Source organism: Athene noctua, chromosome 3 (assembly GCF_965140245.1).
Source record: "Athene noctua chromosome 3, bAthNoc1.hap1.1, whole genome shotgun sequence".
In the NCBI taxonomy this organism is placed as follows: Eukaryota; Metazoa; Chordata; class Aves; order Strigiformes; family Strigidae; genus Athene; species Athene noctua.
The window spans coordinates 15,270,925-15,285,180 of NC_134039.1; the positions used below are offsets into that span (position 1 = coordinate 15,270,925).

At 36.5% G+C, this 14,256-nt stretch overlaps 1 protein-coding gene across 1 annotated transcript in view; it reads left to right on the forward strand.

Moving 5' to 3' along the window:
* Positions 1-14,023, forward strand: part of SYT10 (synaptotagmin 10) — a 35,566-nt gene extending 21,543 nt beyond the window's left edge. Inside the window, exons 4-7 of the mRNA XM_074901276.1 lie at positions 11,159-11,279; positions 11,624-11,795; positions 13,255-13,384; positions 13,952-14,023. Coding sequence (XP_074757377.1) covers positions 11,159-11,279; positions 11,624-11,795; positions 13,255-13,384; positions 13,952-14,023 — 495 coding nt within the window. The remainder of the gene's footprint in view (positions 1-11,158; positions 11,280-11,623; positions 11,796-13,254; positions 13,385-13,951) is intronic.
* The last annotated feature ends 233 nt before the right edge of the window (positions 14,024-14,256 follow it).

The following is a 14,256-nucleotide window of genomic DNA, read 5'->3' on the forward strand; positions in this document are numbered from 1 at the left end:
ACAGAAGCTTCATACCATCCCTTCAATGGATCCAGAGAGTTCCCATGCCTCTTTTCCCAAATGCTTTCATGCTGTTCATACCTGCTAGACAGGGAGGTCTAGGTCTGCATGGCTAGAAAGACAAAGAGGTCTCGTATTTCCTCAACAGTTTGAGCATGAGCACTGTGTTTTCTAAGAAAGGAGAAATATTAGGGAGCAGAGCATAGTGGAGACAGTTTTTGAATGTGAATTCACAAGAACAGCTAATTCATTTTAGCTGCTGGGTCTACCAAACTGGTCTGAACAGCCTTTGGCACACCTCCAGAAAACTGCATCTGTGTATGATTAGTTTGATCAAGCTCAGATTTCAGGTAAATTTAAGAACTGTGTTCTCAAGCTTAAAATTGAATCTGTGTTTAAGGTCTTGGAATAATAGACCAGTAATTTTTAAAATTTCTTCTAGCTTCGATATTATCTTTAATACTTTAGTACTGATTTAAATGCTCACTGGTCCTTTGCAACAGGCATGTGTGTGAGATTTTTAGCTGATAACTAGAATGGTTTCAACAAATTAGAATCCTTGGACTGTTCATCACTGGTTTTAAGCAGATTGAAATGCCATACCAAATTATGCAGTTAGGAGAGGTACTGATATACATCTGGATAAAAATGGTTGCTAATCTTAGTGCTGAACTCTAATTCAAGTTTCTTCCTCACTAAGGATTAGTACATGCAGTTATAGTGTTTAATTCACTCTGCTGGTCTTTTACTATGTATGAAGTTTTAAGAGAAAGATGAAGCGTTTAGAGTTGAGCCTTTCAGCCAGTATAGTTTACAGTATTCCATGCTTATGAATAAGTTGTCTCCACTTCAACCATTAACAATAAAATTGAGAAAACTTCTAGTATTAGGTGACCACATCAGCTTTCGTAAGTCTTACACTGTTCTCAGAAAATTAGATAAGAAATTGTTTTTTCCTGGCAAAATCCTATAAAATGTCTTGTTACTATATAGCTTGCAATGTGCTGCCTTGTGTTTTACTTCAGCTTTTTCATGTAGATTAAAATTGGTTAGTAGTAAAGATTTCTAGTTCTGCCATTTCAGAAAATGTAACATAAGGGAGCCAATCCTGCACAGGAATAAACAGTGCCTAAGATGTTAATCAATGGGGAATTATAGTCTTAAGCACCAGATCTGAATTTACCAAAGTCACTAACTAGCAATTAAATAACTAATGCTTGCCAGAGTCAATTGGACTTGGATTAAGCCTTGAAAAAAAAGATCCAGCTGGTTCTGCAATTAGTGAAAAAATAACTGTACTCCAGGCAGGTGTGCTTTGGTGTTCAGAAAAAATCTTTTAAAAACAAACTGGCTGTCTCAGTGGGAAGGTCCTTACTTACACACTAGAGCATAGGAATCAAGATGGCATTCTGCAAATATATTTCTCTCATGCTTTTTCCTTCTTCATCTCTGCTCTGTTTTATTGTATGTTCTGTGAAGTTTTTTTTCAGCCTTTTGTTCAGACGTGCTCCTTACACCCACTGTTTTGCTCATGCTGTTGCTAAAGGATAGGTGGTAGAAAATGGTAGAAGTAGTAGATCAAATGATAGGTCCAAAACTTTAAAAACACAGTAGTAACCTCTCCTCAGCTTTGAGTCTTTTACATCTCTTCCATAGTCAAGAATTTTCTATTCAGAAACTAGACTGAGGGTAAAAATCATTCCGATTACCTGCTTGGAAAGAATCTGTTTTTATGACACAGGCTCTGCAGTTTTGAAGTTGAACATCTACTAGACAGATTTACCAAGGAAATGAACTGCAACATTTTACCAGTGAAGGAAGTTACCACAGATCAGGAGATTCTCTGCTATTCGAAAGCTCTCTGTCAGTAGTTAACATAATTTTTAAAATATTTGGTTGGACATCCATAAAGAGTTTCTGTTTGGTACAGGAAATACAGTGTGGGGAAAATCAGACTGGATGTTTGCACTGTTTCCTTTTGCCATAAAATCAGTGACTCTCTGGGAATCTACAGTTTGAATACTTTTTTTTAATACTTTTTTTGAATACTTTTATTTATTTGTCATAATAGTAATTTGAAACTATTTTAAAGAAGTGCAGGATTGCCCCACCCCACCCCCGCTCATTTTTATTCTTATGGTTTTCAACTGTTGATATTTATTCATCTTCTGTAGTTTGTATTTTGTTCCTTTTATTTTCCTTCATACTATCGTTTCTCTGTTACATGTTATGTTGAAAATCTACAGCTATTGTATAATATGTAGCATGTACCTGTTGTAAGTGCTAAAGCATTTTCATTTCTTAATGTTAAATTATCAAGGTAAATTTGGTGTGAAATTGGTTGTGAAAAAGAAGTATCCTAGTTATCTGATGATATTAATATCTCCCATTTTTGCGTATACATGGGTGATTGAATTTTCAATAAATAATCCATCATTTGCTTCTGTTTGTTTGATTAATTTAAAAAAAGAAAAACTCAAGAGGCAGCTTTGGACCACCTATGAAGGCTGTTCAGTATTCTGGAATACTGTAATTTTTAATACACTTCAGGAAATTAATTCATAACATCAGAGACAAATAATATCAAATGGATTGTTTAGTCAACCTATCTAGCTTCTGTTTTTATGAAGTGCTTTTGATTTTTGCATACATTTCTGAGGATTTGTTACTATCAAAATACACCACATACTTTAAAAAAAGAAAACTCATTTATTGGAATTGCTAACAAGCACTTAAGTGCAAAGAGTCAGTGTTGTAAAATTGTTTAGGCAAAAAGGCCACCTCTTGTGAAAGTTTATTAACTTCCTATTATACTTTTTAAAGTGATTGATTGCTTTGGAAATCTCTGCCTCTAACACCATTGCCTAAAAAACTTGGCAAGTGACTGTCAGAAACATTTTTTTTCCAAAAGTATTCTGGGAACTCTGTTAATGTAACCAATTATAGAAAACTATGCAGTTGGGGGAAAAAAAAATAGGGCTCAATTTAGATGAAAGCCATTTCCAGCACAGTGGTAGTCTCTTGGGGATGTTAGTCATGGAGCTGTCATATATTTGTAGCCTCTTAAATTATCTCATGTGGACAGATGGAACTTGATTATTATTACATTTTCTGACACCAGCCATTTCAGTGCTGCAGTTTTCTCATTTGTGAAGTGGGATATAAAAGAAAGTTTTGTAAAGACATAGACTTCATGTGATGACCATGATGTGCGATTGCTGTTTCTAAAGCATTTGGAATATAAGTGAATAGCATTGTTGAAAAAGACAGAAGTGCTTAAATACCTTTCTTAATAAGTGGGACTTTTTTTAATAAGTGGAACATTTGTCTCAGTTCATTTATCTCAAACATTTGCCAGAGTAGGATGTCACACAGGTAATCCTTCTAGCTGTTGGCCTCTGTTATGGAAAGAGATTCTTCTGACTTCCTGATCGAACAAGAATGAAGCCCAACTCTGCAGTTCATCCGGAGCAATGGCAGGCATTACCTTTGCTTAGTTTTCTCCATAGTTCATTATTTCATAAGTGCACAAAAAATGGCACACTAGACCTTACTCTGAGTAAGGCAATAGTGGTATAGAGCTGACAAAGATAAGTCTTATGGTAGTCAAATTCTGAGGTCACATTATAAGGATTGTCCTATTCCTTGGTGTTTCGAGCAGCACTTTTAGGGAATGTTTTATCACCACCAGTTTAGTGGACTATGCCCTACAGATAGCCATCCTCATCAGAATGGACTTAGGCTGTTAGTGTTTCTAGAAATGTACATAAAAACTTTAACACAATGTTAAACAGGCATGAAAGAGTAAAGGCTTGTCAGTATAGAAACACTTAACATCTCTATAATGGGAACAGCCCATTAAGTCTCCATCTAAGTTGCTGAAGGCAATTAATACTATTATCTTCCAATAATGGGAACAGCCCCTTTAAAGCCAAGAATAGCTGGCACTTGTCATTTCTACTCAGGGACAGTGATATAAAGGATTTATGTGATCACCTGCTGCTGCGTAGATGAGAGAATACTCTGGGTCAGTCTTTACATGAAGTGTATTGACATTTTTCATTTAGGTTTGGGACTGCTTTTGGTCTGGGTAATAACTAGAAAAGACAATGGAGGAAGAGTGTTTTTTTGTTTAGTTACTGAAAGCAGGAAAGGTTTCTATTTCTACTTGTTTCTTTTCATTTGAAATGACAAATTATTTGAATATTCTGCTTTCCTAGAGGCAAACTGCTACTTTCAGTCTACCTTAACAGTAAGAAATATTAGATGAATGAAGAATATGGTTTCCTCAAGGGAAGTTGATATCTCTGCATCCGGGCAGTACCATGGTAGCTATGCTAAGGTGCATGGCTTAACTGACCTGCTGTGCCCTAAGCGCTGTCTGAGTTTCTCACTGCCAGTAGTCTCTTTGCAGTCAACACATTGCTGCTTTGGAAGAGCATCTTTATATGGGAAGCCACATACATTTTGTCTCATTCACATGTTGGTAGATGTCACAGTTATTTCACAGAAGTACCTCTGTTCTCAGCTGTTCAAAGCAAGAATGGGCTTCCTTGCTGACTGGCAAGATAAAACTACCCCCCTGGTGCATAAGACAGATGGTTATGTACAGAGGGAATAACAAAAGAAGCACCCAGGAGACTTCCTGGGACGCTATTGAGAGCATTCAGCCTGCTGGACCCAGCATGCTATCTCAGAGAGTCCTGTTTATGCAATCAGAACTGCAATCAGCAGCTGCGCTTACCCAGAGCAATCAGGATGTCAGGCAAAACCAATATTAGGACTCCACAAGCAGAAGATGCGGTCATTATAGAGCAACAGGTCCCACTACTTCCATACTGTCTTCCAAAGAGACAAGAACAAACACAAACTTCATTGATGCATTTCCCAGGACAACAGCTCAATCAGTAAATGGTGCTGGGAGGAAGAAAAGGAGCTGGATTTGATATGCAAAGAATAACAGGAGAGGAAAATAAATATTAGCTGTGGGGACCAGGTTTCCTAAGTAAAATCCCTTCAGATGCAGTAGAATTAGTTCTCCAGTTTGAGCTTCATGAAACTTCTGATAATTTCCATCATAGCATAAATACCCTCAAATTCTAAATGCATAGATGAGAGAACAGACAGACAAGTAGATTTCTGTACTGTTCTTTCCTAGAATTCTTTTAACTCTTGATTGATACTTCAAACCCAGAAATGTCTTAATACATTCTTAGTTAACTGTCTGAGAGGACAGGTTTCCCTTTTCTTTGTTTTCCATTCAATGCCCAACATTTACCATTATGTTTTATTTTATCCCTGATTCTTGGAAAACAGGAATATACATAATATGTTTCTAAACAGAACAAGAAAAAGAGACAGAGAGAAAAATCTGTCCTTTGGGGGAATCATCTTCCTGAAGTATTCAAGTAAACCAAAAGTCTAGTTCTGCCAATGCATTTTTCTTTAAATTTGCATACTATACAAAAAAGCAGTTTTCAGTGTGACTGATGAAAGCAGCTAAAAGTCTAGGAACGTAAATGCCTGAATAACTTCTTTGATATCTAGAAAATTATTATTAGTTAGTGCAGATGCTTACTCAAAATAAAGAGAAAAAAATTTGCAAATCAATTAAAAATCTGGTACAAAATAAATTCATACCGTCCTTAGTATTTTGGCTATGCTATTCTAACATGCAATCTTTAAAACATCATTTAAATTCCAATTAACAGGAAAGTGGTTCTGGATATTAAATTTAAATTAAGAATTAAAATTATTACTGTGGATTATGATAATCTGAATGATACTGAAAGTAACAACAAGGAAGTTTTTGAGGGATTTTAATTTTTAATGCAGTATTAATTATGCAAATACTTGTTATTTTAACCATGGAAATTCATGACACACTAGTAACAATAAGTGTGTACATCTTTTAGTTCTAGTAAGATCCAGTAGCTCATTGTAAGAATCCATAGTGAGTTGCTCTTTTAAGACTTTGTTTGAATGGAAAAACTTGAAAAACTAAGGAAAAAGAAGAAAGAAGCATCAGTATACAAATGGCCTAGAGTTCACGTGATTAAAAAGTGATGCAAAAATGACACCTTATTTCACGTATTAGTTCCCTATAAGCTTTTCACTCCTGCTAGCATAGGACTTGCATAGGAAACCTGTTAAGATCTTGGAGAACCATGGAAGTTCTTACACTGTCAGTAAATAATTCTTCCTGTTCAGTTAAGGATTATGGGTAGTGATGTGTGAGAAAAAACTACCCTGAACATGGAAGGATCTCAGTTTGAGTTTACAGAGGTTCCTAGCTAAAATTTGTCTCTTCTATTGAATTTAATGGAAACAACTGGAAAATTTAATTGGAGTATGAGACAGCAAAGCTTTCTCCATCAACAACAGTTCTAAAAGCTCAAATCAGGCTAATTAATGCTTCTCTCAAGAGCTTCAAGCTTCCCCTGGCACCCCTCCCCTGTTTATCCATATTGTGAGCAGGGAGCACAGCCTCTGTAGAAATGCTGCGACTTTTACAGGCATGTATGAGAATGTGAGCACCTGGTGTCCATTGGATACAATAACAAAAATCATAGAATAAGGACCTTTTCTCTGACTTTGACAACCCCTGGACAGATTTCCCAAGAGCCCGTAAAGCAGAGAATGTGAACAGAACCTGGGAAACCTAATGGAAATAACGATTAGCACATTTACGCAGGTGTGATTTCTTTGTGGGATGAGAATTATGATATCTGAAGAATCTGTATTCTGTACATAAAAAATCCTTAAGTTCATCTGAATAGCTGACACACGCATTTGAAATTGGTGTTTTCTTTGTTTCCAGCATTGCTGTACCAGAAAATGGATTGGATAGTGAGGTAAACTGGGAGCCATAAAGATAACTGAAGCTAGTATAGTGCTTACCACCATTCCAGCTCCTTAGTTCTGTATGATGGCTTGTGTACACAAAAGGGAAATAAATGAAGAGATATGCAGTACCAGCAAATGCTTCCTTTTGCCTTAGTGCAGCTGTGCTCGATGCTGGTTTTTTCTGCATCCATTATTGGAAGTTGTGGGGGGAGGAATCATTACAAGCATCTGTAAAGCTAGCTGTTATTTGAAATCTAAGTTTAATTTAAAAAGAAAAACTCAGAATAGATCTAGGAAAGAAATAAAATTTCACGAGCGTTACCCAAGTAATGTGGAATTCTAAGTGACTATATGATACATGTAAAACAATCTGAAGCATAGTTAAAAATTTTCATGAAAGGAAACCACTAGGTCCAGGCCTGTGTCTTCTGAGTTGTGTTTTGTTTGAGGTGGACTGAAATGTAGACCTGATTGTTGAGGGCAGTCTGTGCCTTGGCTTCCTCAGATTTGATTTGATCGAAGCGTTCCTGTCAGATGATGTGTGAACTTATTTATCTAGTGTATTATAAAGTGAGAAAAATACACATTTTCCAGAGCCCTGGGATTCTGAAGTAATTTATAAATCCTATTTTTAAATCTCCATTAAAATCAACAATACTTACGGATCCAGGGCATTTAAAAATGTTACTCATGATAATCAATGTGGTAGACAAAGACTGCCATGAGAAGTTTCAATGCTAGGCCTTACTTTGTTCATTATCTGTGTCTGAACCTATGTATTCAGCTCCAAATTAATGAATCTCTAGTGCTCAAGTTAACAAAAAAAGTAGGGGTGAAATGGTGATTTCCCAGACATTTTACTCAATATCCAGTCTCTGATGCTATCATATATATATATATATATATATATATATATGCATAATTTTAATCTTAGTCCTTCAAAAGAATATTTAAAGTATATAAAGTTGGGGCTTCACACTGTGTGATTGATTTCCAAATAACATTTAATTTAATGATGCATTTTAATATCTTAATCCCCGGTTGCCCTATGACTTTTAGAGGTCCTAACAAGATATTGTCGGTTCACTCAAGTATTATGAAAGACCACTGATTTCAGCAGATACTCAGAGTAGAAACTGAGTAAAAGTACTATGACTTTCTATTCCTTACTAACCAAAGGCACTGTCTAAAAAATTTTCAGTAAACGTTGGATGCCACAACTAGTACCAAATTAAATTTAAAAGGTGAAATCATCAGAGTTGTTTAAAGGATTCTGAAAGAAGTTGTGTTTTAACTCAACTTGAGGGCCTTGGGAACTCCGAGTCTGTGGTGGCAGTCTATGACAGACAGTTGTCTCCACCAGGAGGAGAGTTAAATGGTGCCTACAGACTAGTGCAGGGTAACTACTAATTTTATTTCTACTCCTTTGATCTTACAATGAGTGACTCATAAATGTTTTTAATATAGACAAGATTCTACTAGTCTACTGCAGAATCTATCTATTGAAATAGTGCATAGACCCATATGAGTGTTGTTGCACAATAAGAAAATCAGACATTTCAGGGCAGCACAAGCCACATTTTTTCAAGGTATAGGTCATAGGTGTCCGAAAATGCCTGCATAAACATTGGAGAGGTAGAGAGCCTTTTCCCAGTCTTAAAACCATCCCTTACCACTTCAAACTGAGTACTCAATACACAGGTTACAGAGCTCTGGTAACTTCAGTACATCTGGCCTTTGGACAGCCTGCTGTGTGGTGAGAAAAGTTTCCCGTGATTTGTTGATCAAGTATTTCCTTTTGCATTAAGGCATTTGCTTATTCATTGCATGGTCTAAAACACTAGGTTTGACTGCAGGAGATTTTCCAAGCTCTTTTTCAATATAACTTCTGTACATGGTGTTCAGAACAGAAAGGAAAAGGACTGAGCATAAGCCTTAAATGGTTGCCATTTTGTTAAGCACAGATGCTTTGCTCTGCTCTTCAAAAAGTATGGTAGAGTAACCACTATATGGAGTTTGCAAGTATTTTGCGCAATGCTTCTTTTAAAGTCTTTAAGTCATGCTAAATAGTCCTGTCTGTAGTCTTATTTATCATTTAAGCTCACCAAATCTGTGTCTATCCAAATTGTCTTCAAAAATAAATAATAGAATACTCAAGTTCATACTCCCATCTTGCAAAAATGATTTTTTCTCTGTTCACCTACACAAGTCATCTCTCTGAAGAAGGAAGAATTAGTCCTTTTTATGAGCTGCCCACTATGTTTTATGATCCAACCCATCTTCATCACCTGTCTCAACATAGACCTTAAACTTTGAAGCACTGTATGTGGGGGATCTATGTTTCCTTTTCAAATAAGAGAGTGAGATCTCTTTGACATATGGATATGAGGAACAACAATCAGACTCTGAATTCAGAAAGTAATGCTAGTAACAGAAGCTGTGCTTAAAACAGATTTCAAATATGACAAAAAATAAAATATAACAAAGAGCACTTGGAACTTTAACAAATGAGTGAAAATTATTACACTTCATTTGTTCAAGTTTTATTTGTATTTCCTGAGATAGAAAAGTGAGTTTGTTAATGGACTCAGTGGCACAAAATTCTGCACTCTGGTTGGGCTAAGATGTCAAATAGCTTTATTTGTCTTATGTGTACTGAATGAGCTAAATCATTTTGAAATCCTGAGGAATCTGAAATCTTGACATTCTGACAAGCATGAAATTTGCCCACAGTGCATGTTCACATGCTTATCAGTTTGTTAATTCTCAGAACAGAATCCCAGCAAAATGACTGAACATGTGAATTGAACAACCTATACAAAAGTCAGTATCTTATTAACAGTGTAACAAAGAATTTAAAGCTATTCTAAAACTGCATTCTTCAATTTAAAGTCTGCAATGCAGGGAATAAAAAATACACATAAACCCCAAAACCCTGAAGCATGTGAGCAAGACTCAAGAAAGTTCTGAATTACCTATTTCAATTTAGATAGAGTGTTAACCCAAATGAAGTCAATAAAACTCTTCATAGAAGCAGCTGGAAAATGTGAAAAAGAAGCCCCAGTCTGTCTCATGACTACAAGCAATGTATTTGTCATCTACACAGCAGTCATTATTTTAGTATGTATCATTTAAAAATATAGCATGCTTGCCTTCCAATGCTGGAACGGCTGTACCATAAATCCAGCAGTTCTCAAACAAATTTGTACTCTGTAGGTTTGACAGATAAAATATTGAAACTGAGAAATTAAAAATAAGCTTTTAAGTAGCAGTCAAAAAAGGCCTTTGAGATCACCTGATCATGTTTGAGAGTGGCTGCCTTATAGAAGTGACATCCTTACAAGCTCATATTTAAAAATCCCAGGTTGGTATAATATGCAAATTTTTATGTACTTTTTTGGGGGTATATTTAAAATCTCTGAAGAATGGGAACAAATTAGAACATAACTAACATCTCAACAACTAAACTTTTATGGTATTGGAATAATTATATAACTGTGAGAAAAGAGAAAATAAGAACTGATGGAATCTTTTCCTTAGATTACGTTTCTCAAGCGTTGTAGCATCTGAACTGTATAGCAACATCATATCACATGAAGTCACAGCATATTGTCTCAACATAGAAACTATCTTTTTGTGAGATTATTAAGATCCATATGGATGTTATCCATCTTTCTGAGTATATTATCCTCCAAAAATTTGCTGTTGAGACAGGGAAGTTGTAGGTGTTAGTCCTTTGCTTTGCTCTTCTTCTAGAACAGAACCCCTCAAAGCACAGTGAGAGCAATAAAGCTAGCAACTTTTACAAGCACATTTATCTTTTCAAAGCACTTAGACAGGATAAACTTTGTATATGCATACATGTGTGCAGAAATAAATCTCCTACATAAATTCCAGTGGGTAAAAGGCATGTAAATGTGTATGATCTAAATATCTCACCAGATTTTTTTCAATTGGGGGTGATGGAGTTTGAGTCTTCACAAGAGCAGAACTTGACATTCTACATTCAGCACCTTTTCATTGGTGTGAATTCAACACAAACATATCAGGAATCCAGAAAGTTTTGGCTCTGCTTTTGTTTTAATTTCTCAGTTTAATAATTCTACATCCCGTCACTAAAATATTATCCTGTTGGTAGTCTTTCCATCTTTTATGGAGATGGACACCTTTTGTGATGTCTTCAAAAGTGTCTGAGGCTGCAAAAGAAGTCTCTCAATGTTAAAAAAAAAAAAAAATTTCTAAATTTTTGCATGATGTGAACTGAATTGTTGGCAGTTTGGTCAGATTTCTAATCATTGCTTTTCTTTTTCAGGAAAGCATAGATTTGGGTGAGATCATGTTTTCCCTTTGTTATTTGCCTACTGCTGGGAGAATGACATTAACAGTCATCAAATGTAGGAATCTCAAAGCAATGGATATAACTGGAGCATCAGGTGAATCTACTTCTTTTTTAAATAACAAGGCAGATTCTATTCAGAAAGGTGACAAATAGGAACTTCTCGGGTTTTGTGTGTTTAACATGGTTGAGAAATGGAAATAGCAGGAGAATGGAGATAGGCCCTGTTCAGATGTGTTGGCTATCTTTGGTCTGGCAATCAGTATGTCTGTTCAGAATGCCTATACTTTTCCTTTGCATTGACAACATATTGAAAGCACTAAAATCTTTGTAATTTTTTTGTCCTATCAGTATGACATTCTTACTAAAAATATTGCTCTTACACTACATATTTTAATGACTTTGAGTCAAAATGCACACAACTGATTATCTGTTACTCAGATCCGTATGTCAAAGTGTCACTGATGTGTGAGGGTCGAAGACTGAAAAAGCGGAAAACGACCACGAAGAAGAACACACTCAATCCCGTGTATAACGAGGCCATCATCTTTGATATCCCTCCAGAGAATGTGGACCAGGTCAGCCTCTCCATTGCAGTGATGGATTACGATCGGTAAGCACAATTTGCTTTCTGACCACTAACCATCAGTGAGAAGTTACCTGATCACTGCAAGCAACTGTTTTCCACCTCTTTGAACTTTCAACTAGGTTCAGTGCCACAAAAGATAAAGCCTTTGGGTCTTTTCCTGAGGAGGTTTAAAGCTTCCACACCTTTTAGAGTTCAGGCCATTTTATCTACATAGTAAATAACTGTGATGAGGAAGAAACATGGCTCAATCTTCTTATGAGACACTAGCCTTGGCATACATTTCTGTCTGTATCTGCTGTCTGGACTGTGTAAAAGCTTTAAAAATCAGGTGTGTCTCCCAGTTTAAAAAAGGCCATCAAACCTCTAATTTCTATTTAAATGGCGGGTGTTTGAAATCAAAGAAAATTTGGATGACTAAAAAAGAATTAGATGCTAATTACCTCATTGAATTAAGTCATAATTAATTCTTCAGTTGACTCAAAAAAGAAGCTTTGTAACCTTTGGCTTCAGCCCTCACTGATAAGACGTCTGAGCCTCAACTATCTATGTCCTCACCAAGAACTGACAGGAAGAGACTCCTGCTTAGAGTGGCTCAAGGACTGCAGGTTAAACTAGACAGTGACTGACAGAATCATGCCCAAGCCAAGTCTGCTTCATTCAAGTAATGAGCTCTTGAGATTGCAGGGCAAATAAACAGTGAAAGTCCAATTTAGCAACATGAACCTTCAGATTTTTTTTCCTTGCCATCAGATTTCTGTCAGGAAGACTTTCTCAGTCAGATGTGAAAGGGGCACTGTGTTGCTGTTAGGGGGAGAAGAGCACAGCAACTTGTACACTTTTAAGTTCTCTTCAGCTGTTCCTTTCAAAGTGTTTGCTAAGAGGAAGTTAGGAAACTTTATTCTAAGGTACATATAGACAAGATACAGAAAATTACTTTCTGGAGTCCCTCGACAAGTCTATGGCACTGCCAGGAGTATGAAGTATTATTGTATAGACTGTTATGGCTATGCCTGTTGCCTTTCACAGTTTTTACTGAAGTTCCAACGACCACAGCAGTCAGAGCTCGGAAGTGTGAAATGATGTCTGAAGGACTTGCAGCAGGAAGTGTATTCCCCACCATTTTCCTTCACTTTCCTTTCCCACAAACTTTAAGCATGCTTTCCTTCTAGATCATTTGGTATATTCTGGTCCTTTTCTGTCCTTGTATCTTTTGGGTTGTAACCTTTTAATGGCAAGACTTAAGTCTTCATTGCTATTTTTACAGCTGCTGGAAGTGTTCTGGTAGTGTCTGGAGGTTTTTGATGCAACCATTACAGAACTTAATATTACTGTACAACCACTAAAACTAATATCTGTAATAAATAATGTGAAAACTTTGTGCATGTATTCTGTGCTGCACTAAACCAGTAAACAGAATTATACATCAGATGTTATTAAAACTATTTTTATTTTTAAAAAATTTCTGCCTCTCTGCAATTCTCAGAGTAGGGCACAATGAGGTCATTGGGGTATGTCGGACAGGAATTGATGCTGAAGGGCTTGGAAGAGATCATTGGAATGAAATGTTGGCTTACCCACGTAAACCAATAACTCACTGGCATCCACTAGTAGAGGTAAGAAGCAGCAAAGTTTTCTCCTTCTCTGTATATTGAATGTTTTTGTCTCTCTCACACTTATGTGCTTCTGAGAATCATGAAAATAAATGCAGCATCTATGGATATGTGTTTCTCTGTAGAAAAATGAGTTGCTCTCTAAGGCATCACAGACCATTTGGTTTCCCCACTGTGTAGCACATGGCTGCACAGCATGTCCAGTGACAGGCAGAAAAAGCCCAACAGCAAGACTTCAGTAAAACACCTAAAGAAGAGTGTGAGGGCATGGAAAGTGAGTCAATGCAGCAGAGGAGCCTCTTTTTAGACATTTTTGGCTCTATGGATTATGTAAATTTGGAGACAGAGGCACCACCCCTGACAGGTGAAATAAACCCACGCCTGTGAAATGAGTCAGAGGCATTTTTAGGAGGTCACTTTAGGAATTTTCTTCCATTATTAGTTCTGCTGGAGACTTTGATCCAGAGATGTGATTTGGGTTCTTCTTTGAGGGACTGTCTCATCCTCTGACATGCGTGTGATGCACAGCCAGATATGATAACATTTGTAAAACTAACACTTTTCTTGCAGTTACCTGGACGAGCAACCAGTTTTGATAGCCAAGGATCTTGTTCATCGCCAAAACCACCGCTTACGCCCTAGGGAACGAGTAGATTCATCGTGTTCAGTATCCAGTGCTCCCTTGTAGCTCACATCTACATAAACAGAAGGTTCAGCTTCCGCATATGAACTGTATCCATATTTTTTTATTAAAATACATTTTTCCTATTCTAAGTCTTATATTACACTTTATAATAATTTCTTAATGTATGACTGAAGTTGACTTGAGCTAAATATAAACCTTCCTCATACAAATTCATTCACCTGTTTTCTCA